At 43.5% G+C, this 15,503-nt stretch overlaps 1 protein-coding gene across 1 annotated transcript in view; it reads left to right on the forward strand.

The window, feature by feature from the left end:
• The window catches only part of C2CD2 (C2 calcium dependent domain containing 2), a 184,781-nt gene that overhangs the window by 81,706 nt on the left and 87,572 nt on the right, over positions 1 to 15,503 (forward strand). Inside the window, exon 4 of the mRNA XM_082246288.1 lies at positions 7,931 to 8,038. Coding sequence (XP_082102414.1) covers positions 7,931 to 8,038 — 108 coding nt within the window. The remainder of the gene's footprint in view (positions 1 to 7,930; positions 8,039 to 15,503) is intronic.

Below are 15,503 nucleotides of genomic sequence, written 5' to 3' on the forward strand. Positions count from 1 at the left end.
CTAAAAAACTGACAGGCGGATCTGATCGGATCGCCCGTGTGAAAGAGCCCTAAGAGTTTTTTTTTTTTTTTAGAGAACAAAGTGTCGTGAAGGCTAAGGAACACACCAGACAGGTCAGGGATAAAGTTGTAGAGAAGCAGGGTTAGGTTTTAAAAGAATGTCCCAAGCTTTGAACATCTCACGGAGCACTGTTCAATCCATCATCAGAAAATGGAAAGAATACGGCACAATTGCAAACCTACCAAGACATGGCCGTCCACCTAAACTGACAGGCAGGGTAAGGAGAGCATTAATCAGAGAAGCAGCCAAGAGGCCCATGGTAACTCTGTAGGAGCTGCAGAGATCCACAGCTCAGGTGGAAGAATCTGTCCACAGGATAACTATTAGGCCCCTTTCACACATACGGTCCGTTTGTCCATTTTTCATCCATCCTTTAACGGATGAAAAACGACATCAGTGTATCTCTATATAAAAACGGATGACAACGGATAATCATCCGGTACCATCCGCTTCCGTCAATGTCTGTTTTTTGAACAGATGAATGCCCTATTTTTCATCCGTCAAAAAAATGGATCGGATGGAAAATGGATATCAACGGAAGAAAAACGGATGACAACCGGTGAAAAACGGATGACAACGGATGAAAACGGATAACAACTGACGAAAAACGGATGAAAAACAGATAACTGACGAAAAACGGATGACAACTGACGAAAAAAGGATGAAAAACGGATATGAACTGAGATGAAAACGGTCGTTGACTGAAGACAAAAAACGTGACTGAACTGATGAACTGAACGGACCATATGTGTGAAAGGGGCCTTAGTTGTGCACTCCACAAATCTGGCCTTTATGGAAGAGTGGCAATAAGAAAGCCATTATTGAAATAAATCCATAAGAAGTCCCCTTTGCAGTTTGCGAGAAGCCATGTGGGGGACACAGCAAACATGTGAAAGAAGGTGCTCAGGTCAGATGAGACAAAAATTTAACTTTTTGGCCTAAAAGCAAAACGTTATATGTGGCAGAAAAGTAACCGTGCACATCACCCTGAACACACCATCCCCACCGTGAAACATGTTGTTGGGATGCTTTTCTTCTGGAGGGACAGGGAAGTTGGTCAGAATTGATGGGAAGTTGGATGGAGCCAAATACAGGGTAATCTTAGAAGAAAGCCTGTTAGAATCTGCAAAAGACTTGAAACTGGGTTGGAGGTTCACCTTCCAGCAGGACAACGACCCTAAACATACAGCCAGAGCTACAATAGAATGGTTTAGATCAAAGCATAGTCATGTGTTAGAATGGCCCAGTCAAAGTCCGGACCTAAATCTAATTGAGAATCTGTGGCAAGACTTGAAAATTGCTGTTCAGACGCTCTCCATCCAATCTGACAGAGCTTGAGCTATTTTGCAAAGAAGAATGGGCATAAATGTCACTCTTTAGATGCGCAAAGCTGGTAGAGACATCCCCAAAAAGACTTGCAGCTGTAATTGCAGTAAAAGGTGGTTCTGGAAAGTATTGACTCAGGGGGGCTGAATACAAATGCACGCCACACTTTTCACATATTTTGTAAAAAAAAAAATTGAAAACCATTTATCATTTTCCTTCCACTTCACAATTATGTGCCACTTTGTGTTGTGTTGTCTTACACATAAAATCCCAATAAAATACATTTAGGTTTTTGGTTGTAACATGACAAAATGTGGAAAATTTTAAAGGGTATGAATACTTTTTCAATGCACTACTTCAGATGTTGGAGATGTTAACCAATTTCAGAAAGCCCCGTGAGGACTGTGGCTCCAGAAATGAATGTACCAGGGTGTGTATGAGAAGAGTAAAAAGTGCCTCTATAACACATCAGCCTGACATTAATCTCCTATGGGTTTTGCGGAGCTCTCCTTTAATCCAAAGCGTTTCACTTTGTTGAGGCCCCATAGGAGTTCTCTCCTCCCGCTGTGTTCTGTTCAGGAATTCTTCTCATGTGTGCTCCACCCCTGGAATGTCCCCGAGTTCATGACATGGAAAATCCTCCATTATCGCTGGGCTGGGCACACACTTCAATAACAACCGTACTTATGAAAGTAAAAGCAGAGAGTATTCTGATCTCATACCGAGCTCTTCTACAGCAGCAGCCCTGGACGGGTGGAGGTCTACCTGAACATCATGGAAGGTTAACGATCACTAGGGTGCAGCATGGGTTGTTTATTTTTTTATTAAGGAGATCACTTAGCAAGGCCCCATTAAAGAGGAGTTCCACCCCCCATAAAAAAAATTTAAAAGCAGTTACAAATACTGTAACTTTTAAATATTAGAACTTACCTTGTCCAGAGTTCCTGCGATGTCTGCACCCAAAGCCAATTTTCGTATTGGCTCCCGGGTGCCGCCGCCATTCAGGGTAAGGGAACCCAGCAGTGAAGCCTTTTCGGCAGCCTTTCGGTAATTCAGGGAACAACAGTAAGGCAGAGTGCAGGAGTCATTAGTAAGTAACGTAGAGGGCAGGGGTCAGTAGTGAGTAATGCAGGGTTCAGCAATAACGTTCAGAGGTCAGTAGTAACACAGAGTGCAGGGATCAGTAATATGTAATGCAGGGTTCAGTAGTAAGTAATGCAGACTACAGGAGTCAGTATTAACTTAGGGCTCAGCAATAATATTTAGAGGTCAGTAGTAACGCAGATTGCAGGGGTCAGTGGCTTGTACGGCAGAGCGCAGGGGTCAGTGGCTTGTACGGCAGAGCGCAGGGGTCAGTGATGGGTAACGCAGGGGTCAGTGGCTTGTACGGCAGAGCGCAGGGGTCAGTGATGGGTAACGCAGGGGTCAGTGGCGGATAACGCAGAGTGCAGGGGTCAGTGGCGGGTAACGCAGAGTGCAGGGGTCAGTGGCTTGTACGGCAGAGCGCAGGGGCCAGTGGCTTGTACGGCAGAGCGCAGGGGTCAGTGATGGGTAACGCAGGGGTCAGTGGCTTGTACGGCAGAGCGCAGGGGTCAGTGATGGGTAACGCAGGGGTCAGTGGCGGATAACGCAGAGTGCAGGGGTCAGTGGCGGGTAACGCAGAGTGCAGGGGTCAGTGGCTTGTACGGCAGAGCGCAGGGGTCAATGATGGGTAACGCAGGGGTCAGTGGCGGATAACGAAGAGCGCAGGGGTCAGGGGCGGATAACGCAGAGCGCAGGGGTCAGTGGCGGGTAACGCAGAGTGCAGGGGTCAGTGGCGGGTAACGCAGAGTGCAGGGGTCAGTGGCTTGTACGGCAGAGTGCAGGGGTCAGTGGCGGGTAACGCAGAGTGCAGGGGTCAGTGGCTTGTACGGCAAAGTGCAGGGGTCAGTGATGGGTAACGCAGGGGTCAGTGGCGGATAAAGCAGAGCGCAGGAGTCAGTGGCGGGTAACGCAGAGTGCAGGGGTTAGTAACAAAGAGTGAAGGCGTCATCGGTAAATAATGCAGAGTTCAGGGGTCAGTAGTAAGTAACGCAGGGTTCAGCAATAACTTTCAGAGGTCAGTAGTAATGCAGAGTGCAGGAATAAGTAATATATAACGCGGAGTCCAGTAGTAAGTAATGCAGAAGTCATTAGTCAGTAATTCAGACTTCACGGGTTAGTAGTAACGCAGAGTGCGGGGATCAGTAGTATGTAATGTAGGGTTCAGTAGTAAAATAAACTTGCCTGATTATCTTTAAATGATCTTAAGAATTTGGACCTATATTTAGAACCATAAACTGAAAAAATTCACACAAGCTGTACACTTCTCTTTCTGCCCACAGAACCCACCAAGCTCTAAAACATCTTTTATTCAAACTTTGTAAAGTAAAAGCGCAAAAATTGGCAAAAGAAACTTTTTTTTTTCAGTTTCCTACAGGTATATGAAGGTAGTGACCAAAACACTGTGGAATAAAAGCACACTCTCTCCAAATAGAGGGATGTCCACATCTACCCACTTCATGGTGGCCAAACTAGCAGAGCTTGTCATTCGTAATTCATTATTTAGTAGAAGTCATTAGTAAGTAATACAGAGTTCAGCGGGTCAGTAGTATGTAATAAGAGTTCAAAGGTCTGTAGTAAGTAGCAGTAGTAAGTAAAACATTTTGGGAGATGGTCACGTGAACAGACCGGAGCATCCTAAGAACAGGTAAGTATACTCATCTTTCCCCTATAGCAATGGTCTATGAAGACATGGATGAGCGAGTTTGGGATGGAGAAACTTGACTGGCCCGCACAGAGTCCTGACCTCAACTCAGTAGAACACCTTTTGGATGAATTAGAGAACAGACTGTGAGCCAGGCCTTCTCGTCCAACATCAGTGCCTGACCACACAAATGCTCTTCAGGAAGAATGGTCCAACATTCCCATAGACACACTCCTAAACCTTGTGGACAGCCTTCCAAGAAGAGTTGAAGCTGTTATGGCTGCAAAGGGTGGGCCAACTCAATATTGAACCCTACGGACTTATGGCTGGAATACACGATAAGAAAATCGGCCGAAAATTTCTGTTCAGCGAGCGATCGGCCGATAATCTACTCGTTAATGCCCAGCCATCAATGAGCGATATCGATATTGAGAACAAAAAATACCGTTTGAAAAATTCTGACGTTTTGTTTGCGAAAGAACGATATTCTATACGTTGGTGTTGAGGTTGTTCAGTTTAAATCTGTATAATATGTTAATGTTGGCAACGGTTTCGACCGACGAACACTGTTTCGATGGTCGGCGGGCAACGGTCGGGCGATATTCGGACCGTGTATGTTGGCAACGTTTTCGACTGACAAATACTTTTTTCAAAAGTCGGTGGTCGAATGATCGGGCGATATTCTAATCGTGTATTCACACCATAAGACTGGGATGCCTTTAAAGTTTTATGTGCGTGTAAAGGCAGGTGTCCCAATACTTTTTGTAATATAGGATGTTGTGGAAACAAGGATTAGTGATAAAGCTGCAGTAAAGACACCTTTTTCACATGAGAACTGTTCTGGACATTTTATAGATGGGCAACTCCTATCCTCATATTGATTAGTGGTTCCAAATAAATAACTACTGCAGTAGGGAACAGACACAGAAAGATACACTCCGCATCTTTCCAAAATAACTGTTCTGCTTTATTTGACGCAATTGAAAGCTTTTATACACATGAATACGCAGGTATCACATTAGGATTACAATTGTACTTTTATGGTAACAAGGGGCGTAACATAGGCAGGGTAAATTCTAATCAGGACTCAAAAGAATGCAAACTTGTAATGAAAACATTATTAGTGCCGTGTGCACAATGAGTGCAGTGTGCAATACATACAAAATATCTATATATATAAAGTACAAGTGTCTCTGCGTCCAGTCCCTGTGTCCGTGGGATTGCGCTACTGCGCATGTGCCCCACGGACAGCCGTTGGGACTTTAAGCGCAGAGACTTCAGGCGGCCGGGCAAAACTGTTAAAGCGGCTGGTGTGCGCGGGCGCGTGGCGGGTGCGCGCTCGCGTGGACTTACTGCTAAGTCTGTTTTTACAAATGTTTGACCATATATGTTCTAGCGCCCGTTAATTTAACGGGCTTAATGTCTAGTAATACAATAATACCGGTATATAGGATGTACAAATTTCCTTTACCAGTGAATTTCCCTTCCTAGGGGTAGATTTCTCCTCACTTCCTGTTGTCTCCCTCCATTTGTAAGAGGATGTTTGTAAAACACTGAAGTAGCAGACTTTGTGAAAATTAATATTTGTGTCAGTCTCAAAACTTTTGGCTACGGCTGTATGTTAGATGCGTTTTAGGGGATTAATACCCCAAAACCTTTTAATGATAATTGTAATCTTTTTAGGTGCCTTCTGTGGGGAGGTTTTTCAGCACCACTAAAAATCCCATTTAGCCCCTGTTCATATCGGGCCGATTTGACATGCCAACAATAGGCTGCGATTTGACAATGGCACTGTCCAAATTGGTGCGGCGCTGCACCGATTCCCAAAAGTAGTTTCTGCACTACTTTTGGCGACTTCAGGGGTAATTTCAATAGACATCTGCGCATGAACCCGCACAGATGTCTCTCAAATCGCCCCCCCCTGAAGTCGGAATGAAATGCCGGTTTGAAATTGTGTTCAGCTGAACTCGCACGATTTCAAACCCGCATTTATTGTGAACCTGGGCTTCCTCCTCTTTTGGGCTTTTTGAAACCGGTGCAAGTCATCCCTTAATATTTGTTTACACAATATGTTTGTGAAAACTAATGTTTTTGTTTTTTACTCTTGTATGATTGGCTCCCTGTCCTGCCTGTTAATTGAAGCAGCCAGTTGTAGAACGAGGCAGAAGAGGCATTCAGCCTAAGACCGCATTCACACTGCCGCGACCATAAGTCGCCCCATGTCGGAGCGACCTTTTACCGCTAATTTATCGTGACTTCAGCGCGACTTCAGTGCGACTTGTGAATTATTTAAAGCGACTTCCATGATAGACGACTTTGTATTTGGCCAATCAGAATATGATGTGTTGTGACCTAATTCCCCTTTTCTGTTTTTTTTTTTTACTCATTTCCTCATTGCCCACCAGTGCCACGTATCAGTGTCCACCAGTGCCACTGCCCACCAGTGCCACGTATGTGTCCAGTGCCACTGCCCACCAGTGCCACATATCAGTGTCCACCAGTGCCACTGCCCACTAGTGCCACGTATGTGTCCAGTGCCACTGCCCACCAGTGCCACATATCAGTGTCCACCAGTGCCACTGCCCACTAGTGCCACGTATGTGTCCACCATTGCCACTGCCCACCAGTGCCACGTGTGTTCACCAGTGCCACTGCCCACCAGTGCCACGTATGTGTCCACCAGTGCCACGTATGTGGCCACCATTGCCACTGCCCACCAGTGCTACGTGTGTGTCCACCAGTGCCACTGCCCACCAGTGCCACGTATGTGTCCACCAGTGCCACTGCCCACAGTGCCACGTATCAGTGTCCACCAATGCCACGTATCAGTGCCACGAATCAGTGTCCACCAGTGTAACGTATCAGTGCCACAAATCAGTGTCCACCAGTGCCACGAATCAGTGTCCACCAGTGCCACGTATCAGTGCCACGAGTCAGTGTCCACCAGTGCCATGAGTCAGTGCCCACCAGTGCCACATATCAGTGCCACGAATCAGTATCCACCAGTGCCACGTATCAGTGTCCACCAGTGCCACGTATCAGTGCAATGTATCAGTGCCACGAATCAGTGTCCACCAGTGCCACGTATCAGTGCCACGAGTCAGTGTCCACCAGTGCCACGTATCAGTGCCACGAGTCAGTGCCCACCAGTGCCACATATCAGTGCCACGAATCAGTGTCCACCAGTGCCTCGTATCAGTGTCCACCAGTGCCACGTATCAGTGCAATGTATCAGTGCCATGAATCAGTGTCCCCCAGTGCCACATATCAGTGCCACGTATCAGTGTCCACCAGTGCCACGTATCCGTGCCATGTATCAGTGCCACGTATCAGTGTCCACCAGTGCCACTCACACAGACCAGGCAGAGATAATGGTATATAGGAACTGTAGGCATGGCTGCAATGTGGGGAATGCCTGGCTAATTTTCCTTCTTCTTCTTCCTGGAAAGTTGGATCACAGTCGCATGACAAAAGATAAGGATCCGAGTCTATTGGCACAAGTCTGATACAAGTCGCCTCAAAGTAGTACAGGACCCTTTTCTGAAGTCGGAGCGACTTCAGTAGTGCATATTAAGATGGCTCTCATTCATTTACATTGCATTTGTTATGACAAGCGACTTGGGGCGACTTGAGGGCCCGCAAGTCGCCTGACAAGTCGCGGCAGTGTGAATGGACTCTAAAGCTCGTAGGACGCATTAGTGAGACGCATTAGTGAGAAGTGCACTTGTCTCATTAGACCACTTTACCTGTGTAATCATTGTTATGTGATGTACGTACTGCAGGTAATGTTTATATGTTAACCCTTTCCTGTTTTTCCAGCTGGAGTTCTGTGTGAAAGAGGAAGATAGAGGCAAAATTCAAGTGAAGTGGACAATGGGGAACTTTACCGACCTCGATCTTCAGGTGCAGCCAAAAACTAAGCTGGAGGTCAGTGAGTAAGTTCTGCAGCTTCAACTTCTCGTTCTTATTGCGGTCCTCCTGTGTTCACAAATAAAGCACAGCTGTGAACTCCGATTGGATTGTAGCAGTACTAATGTACAAAGCTTTCTGTTAACACAGGTGCAAACCCTCTCTTGGCAGCCATCTCTGCAGTGGTCATGAAGTTCAGAACTGTTTTTATTAAATTATTAAAAGCTTATTCCAGCTTTCATACCATGTTTCATGTTACAGCAATGGTAAAACATGGTGCCAATTCTGCAGCCTCCCCCTCCCCCAAAGCACACACACCTTACCTGAATTGCAGGGTTATTTTCCCTGCAGCTTTTTTATTTTTTAATTTGTCACAGCTGTGTATGGGTCTGCCCAGCCACACAACTCATTCACCGATTCATTCACAGGATTTGTGAATGGGAAGACTACAAGGCCCTTCTGGCTCCAAGGTGATGTCACCGCACTTGTAGTCCATTGACATTTCATTTTTTTTTAAAAATAATTTTTATTGAATTTTGTAAGGTAACAAACAACGGTAAGAAACTGTAACGTAGTATAAAGTAGCGTAGTAATGCAATACAATACAAGGTATTGGGGGGGAGGTAAGAGGAGGGGGGGGGGATAAGGGATGGGGGAGAGAATCTGTCATAAACCTAATAGATAAAACAGTCCATTGATATTTCCTCCAGCACTATAACCAAGGGTCTGTAACTCTGTGCAAATGTGAGGCTGCACCGATCTAATGATCGTGGTTTCAATGCTGTTCAGGCTGCAGTGCAAACAATTAATACACGCTTATACAGCAATTGTGTGAAATCACTCAGAAACCACTTGTGCCCCCTGAAAGAAAGATCAAACTAGCAGCGCTAAACTAGGAATTGGAACAGTCCTGCTTAGATGTTAGCAAATAATGGTACAGTCAATGGGTAGGGTAGGCAGATCAATCTTCTACTCCAGTGCTCAATTTTCACAACATGCACCTTCACCGCACCTCAGTGACACCCCTTAGGCAGTGCTCACTCACCAGCTGAGATCTTTAAATTGCGCATTTCCAAGAAAACATTGAGGGATTCAGTAGTGCTGTGTCTCCAAGGTAATCCTTGCCCAGCGCCTCACAAAGTCAGGGAGACGATAATCACTAAACTTGTCCCCTACTCCGCAATAATACAGGCTTATTTTTTTTAATTATTTACAGAAAATAAGAAATACCTTTTAATGGAACGAGGGCGCCAACTGTGGGATGCAAGGATCCTTCAGGGCTAAAAACAGATACATCATATTGTGTGATCTATTACAATAACTGACCATGAGATAAAAATGTTTAAATTATATATATATATATATATATATATATATATATATATATATATATATATATATATAATGAGCCCCATCTCGATCCAGCGATGTGCAAGAGTGCCTCAGCCGGCCGGGACTCTCCCTCCTGATTGGCTGAGACACAGCAGCGGCGCCAATGGCTCCCACTGCTGTCAATCAGTCAGTTAGCCAATGAGAGAGAGAGCGGGTGGGGCTGAACCGTGGCTCTGTGTCTAAATGGACACACAGAGCTGTGACTCTGCTTGAGTGCCCCCATAGCAAGCTGCTTGCTGTGGAGCCCTCGACAGGAGGGAAGGACCAGAAGCGCCAAAGAGGGACCTGAGAATAGGAGGATCCAGGCTGCTTTGTGCAAAACCACCACTGCACTGGACACAGCAGGTAGGCATGAGATGTTTGTTATTTTTAAAGAAAATGAGAATTTAGTCTCCCTTTAACCACTTTCAGACCGGAGGATTTCGCTGCTCAATGAGAAGGCCCTATTTTGTGATTCGGCACTGCGTGACTTTAACGGACAATTGTCCGGTCGTGCGGCGCTGTACCCAAAACGATGTTGATGTCCTTTTTTTTTCCCACAAATAGAGCTTTCTTTTGGTGGTATTTGATCACCTCTGCGATTTTTTTATTTTTTGCACTATAAACAAAAAAAAGCGACAATTTTGAAAAAATAATATTTTTCACATTCTTTTATATGAAATTCTCAAAAAAAAAATGTAAAAATCCAAATTTTTTAACATTTTAGGCCAATTTGTTTTCTGCTGCATATTTTTGGTAAAAAAAAATCGCAATAAGCATATTTTGATTGTTTATTGCGTTTACGAACTACGGGAAAGATTTATGTCGTTTTTATTGTTTTTTTTTTTTATTATTTTTACTTGTAATGGCGGCGATCTGCTATTTTTTGCGGGACTGCGACATTGCAGGGGACAGATCGGACCCCTAACCGATATTTTTGACACTTTTGGAGGAACCAGTGACATTACTACAGTAATCAGTGCTAAAAATATATGCACTGTTACTGTACTAATGACACTGGCAGGGAAGGGGTAAACAGTACTGGTGATCAAAGGGTTAAATGTGACCCTAGGGGCGTGATTCTAACTGTGGGGGGCGTGGCTTGTGAAGTCATTACAGAGACATGTGATCCTATATAGCAGGATCACATGACATCTGTGACAACTTCAGGGAGAAGTACAGACGGCTGTGTTTACATCAGCCATCCGCCCTTCTCTGTCAGCGGCGGGAGATGGCGAGTGGCCGGCAGCCATCGGAGCCCCCTGCCACACGAACTAGCTTCCCCGCTGATGACGGGGGCAGGAGCGCGACTCCGGCGGCGCATGATTGCCCCCTAGCTCCTCCCAGGTGAGTGCCGTACATGTAGGGGACTTTGCCTGGGAGAGCCAGACTGCCGCCCTACATCTGCGACGTGCAGTCGGCAAGTGATTAAGAACTATTGAGACAATTAAAGGAAGACTAAAAAGCAAAAAAAAAAAAAAAACTAAGACTTCATCTTATAAATTATTTTTATAGCTTTTTTTAGTTTTCCTTTGATTCTTCTAGTGTTTCCTAATTACATTTTACATACATATTAAAGATTTAAAGGAGAGGTACAGCCAAAGCTCATTTGGCTGTACTTCTCCTGTGTATCGCGGAAGTGCAGTTCGTTCTGTAGTCCTGTACCCCGTTTTAAGCAGACACCGAGCTGAAGCCCGCTGTTGGCTGACATCACAGAGCTAGTCCAGGCTGCGGAAAGATCGTGAAAATCTGGTCAGGATCTGCTCACAACCCTGGACTAGCACCCTGGCTCAGCTTCTCAGCGAGCCACTAAGAGCCTGAGCCAGCAGCTCCTGCCCCTTCCACAGCCCAGCGCTCCAGTAAGCAGTCACCAGCTCTTTGCTCATGGAGCTCTGAGAACCAAGTGATCGGCGGTGTTCGATTGGTCAGTTCTCACTATTGGAGTCAGCGGGGGACATCTACCCAGTTAAATATGATTCTTGAAGAAATTAAAACCTAAACTTCTCTTTTAAAGTAAGACTTTTGTGACCGATTGTTGTAACCGATTACATATTAAGATGTCTTATTGGTGGTAGCAGGTATTGAAACAGTGACACAATTATACCAAAATAATATTATTAAGTCTTTTGCAGCCCTTCAACGAGAATTTTCACTCACCCCTCAAGCGGTTTTTGCCTACATTAGTATAGTGAGTTTTATATCTAAACACCCACTCCCTAAACTTGAAATTTCTCAATTACTTTGGAAATATCTTACAGATCCAAACTCTAAGCTTAAAGGGATATCGGTGTTCTATAATCAATTACAGCAGAAACTCGCCTTTTTTAAATCATCGTACATGAAGAAGTGGGAAAGAGACCTCGGTAAGCCCTTCTCCAATGAGCAATGGAGATGGGCGATACGAGCGTCTTACAAAGCAACACAATGTGTAACACATTGGGAACAATTTCAAAAAATAATCACAAGATGGTATTTATCCCCCTACCGTCTGTCCTTAATATACCCTAATTATGACCCATTGTGCTGGCGCGAGTGTGACCAAGCTGGCACAATTTTTCATATATTCTGGTCCTGTAAAGGTCTTGTTAGTTTTTGGAGGAAAATTTTTGAAGTACTTTCTGTAGTTTCGGGCATATTGATTAAACCTGAACCCGCAATAGCTCTATTATTTTTGGGTATTGAAAAGATACCATTTGATATCAGAACAGTATTTATACATATACTGATAGCAGCCAAAACGGTAATTGCTAGATGTTGGAAACAACCCATAGCCCCTTCCCACATAGAGGTAATAGGATTAGTCAACCAGAATTACTCTTTGGAAAAGGCATATGCATATTCAGTGTGTCGTGGCAAGAAATTTTATACAGCTTGGCTTCTCTGGCAACAGAGCCCCTACTTTCACAGTGTCTAGCAGAGCAGTGGGTGCGGGTGGATGACGGGATTCAGAGCATGATGGTGCCTCCCCCGGACCTGTTTTGGTATTCTTTGTTTTTTTTTTGTTTGTTCTCTTTTTTTTTTCCTTCTTTCTATTATTATTACTTTGCATCAACTTATTGTGTTTCTTATGTGATTGTTTTTTGTTGCGAAAACCAAATAAAAATTAATTGAAGTAAGATGTCTTGTTAGCATGGAAGAAGGGGCACCCTTGCAACCCCCAAAACATGTTGGCTCTCTTATTTTATTAATCATGTAATTGTAAGTAAAAAAACATTCCGCACTCTATAATCTTTGATGTGGCATCTTTACTGCTTCCTATATATTTTGACTTCTCTCAGACCCCCCCCCCCCGGTTTCTTGGGGGTGCTCTGCTAGCTTGATTAATGAGATGGTCATTTACAGCAATAGATATATATATATATATATATATATATATATATATATATATATATATATATATAAATATTATAGATATTCCCTAAAATATCCTCTCTCTTTCTGAAAGCTGAATACTGGCTCTGGTTGCAGAATGCTGCCTTTTGTGTCACTTCCCTAGTAGTGGTAGCCTATTCAGCATTCAGGCCATCATGATGCGAATCTATGTCCATCGAGTGCAGCTCAGTACAATTTTGTTGACCTGGTAGTTAAGGAGCACCTGGTGTTGGAAACTCTCAAAGCAGCCTCTTACAAAGCCCTTAGGCTGCATACACATGAGCATTTCAAGCAGACATTTAGCTCAAGGCTTACCAACCAAATGGATGGTGAGCAACCACCTGAACTGCCCTTACCTGCCAGATTGGGCAATTTACACTGATGGCTCAAACGCCTGGGTTTGGATTCTGCGACCAAGTACCCTTAGACAGTTCAGGTCACCCTAAGGTAGTTCTTTCAACCTGGAGGAGGGTGATGATAAAGTTGTATGTGAACCTAAAAATGATTAATTGCTTAATTTTTTGATCTGTTAAAGCAGTAGTAAAGTCCTTTTTTGTTTAATTTTATACCTACAGGTAAGCCTATAATAAGGTTTACACGTTTAGGAGATATTTACTTTAGTAGCACCTGATGACGTCACCGGCGCATGCTCACTGAGCTCTCAGTTGACAGCATGCTGTCCATTGAGAGAGCTGTGCCACAACCATGATGGCTGCGGGCATGCATAGGAGTGACATCATCACGGCTCGGCTATTTAATTGGTTTGAGCCTGCAATCTCGGAAGGAAGACCAGGTGAAGATGGAAGCCCTGTCAGTGGTGAAAGCACGTGATGCATACTAACACAATATGGCATTATTCTGCAGGGGTCAATTTTTTCTTTTCCTTTTGCGGTTTACTACTGCTATTAGGTGGAAGAAAACCCTAACTTTAACTAATGTTGAAAATTTTCTCTACTCTTACCTATCCTGCATAACCTATATAAAAAGAGATCCATATGCTTACCTATTTTCATTCCGCTTTGTCCCCCTTGATCCGGCGGCTCTGTGTAAGGAATCTCTTGACAACAGTTGTAAATTCCAGAAGTTGGGAAGTCACCCATAGGCCCCCATGACCCAGCCATTGTTGAAACTCCCTCTCTACACCTTCAGCAGCCACTCTGACACAGGAAAGCTGGAGCTGTGGGATCACGTGACCGGACCGGAGCAGATTACAATAATACAATATTTATAGTTGTTTTTCTTCCACAAATACCGGTTTGATCCTGCCAGAAATCTTGTGAACAGATAACATCTGTTTTTTATTATCGGTTAGCATTACTTCCAGCTATGTCTGTGAACTACAGAACACCCCTCTGTTCTAGAGATGACAAGGGGGTTGATGTTCTGTAGAGCTAAAACTTTTTTTGTCGTAAGGTGACAACACTGCTTCCTCATAGATGCACTGAGGCGAGTAAGCGTTGTCATCCTAGGATGATAACACTGGTCACCAGATAAAAATAAAGTAAAAAAAAAAAGAAAACGAATGCTGTCACCAGTTCTTAGGACTGGTAAGCTGCAATAATACATTTTAGGTCTTTAGTTATGATACGTTTATTTTTTTATATATATATATATATATATATATATATATATATATATATAACGGTACTCACCGTCACTGGGAGTGAAAGACAGATACTTAACTGACACTGAGACTATGGTTTGGATTGCTTCAAATGGGTTCTGTGTTTACACCTATGATAATGTGTATTGAACTTCAATGTCAGCGACAGGCTCTCCCTATTGTCTGTGTATTGAGGTGTGATGTGTATTCTGTTAATCCTGTTTGTTCCATTATTCAATGTTAATGAACTCACATATTGTTTCTGTCCAGATGGCTACATAATTAGTTCAGGTTAATTATATTTCTGTATATATATATAAGTTCATCTGCATATGATAATGTAATCAGGCAACCCCTGACCTGATGGGGTAATTTTATCAGGAGGGGATGTCCATGCTGTATATAAACTGTGTGAGAATGTTGAATAAAGGAGAAGGTTCCAAAACGTATACAAGCTAAGTTGCCGGCTAGCTTTGTATTGGGGCTGGAATATTTGATATCTATATTCAAGGCTGAAGGAGGCGGTATAATGACGGAAGCCCACAGACACAGTGTGGGTTGCGGTTTCATTACAAAATGTGTAATATATATATATATATATATATATATATATATATATATATATATATATATATATATATATATATATATATATATACACACACACTGTATATTCAAGAAAGACTTTATTGAAATGTAGAACTGTAGCCTTGCCATACAGTACATTTCCCAGATGTGTGATTAATATCAACGCTGACATAAACAAGAGTAAGAAGTAAGGTTGTTACATAAATAGTATACGGCTGCATTGACAATCAGTACAGGTATGCGTAAGCAAAGTTAGATCTATTACTGTGCACTGGTGCTAGTCCAGGAACATCCTGCCAGGGAGCCCAATTTTTTTTGTCTTTCAATTTATGTTATTGAAGTATTTAAATACAAAAACCTGCAACTGCAGGCCATACAGAGGAGGAGAAAAAAGACAACAGAGTTCTAAGCCTTGCAGGGTAAAGTAGTGCCCATAGTTACAGTACTAACCATACAAGACTGAGAACAGAACCTAGAATTGTCGCAATCAGAGCACATCGTTTTTCATACTCAGTCGGGCATCCTCTGTACTGGTATACATACTTTTCC

Source organism: Pelophylax lessonae (genome assembly GCF_965119305.1).
Source record: "Pelophylax lessonae genome assembly, chromosome: 2".
NCBI lineage: Eukaryota > Metazoa > Chordata > Amphibia > Anura > Ranidae > Pelophylax > Pelophylax lessonae.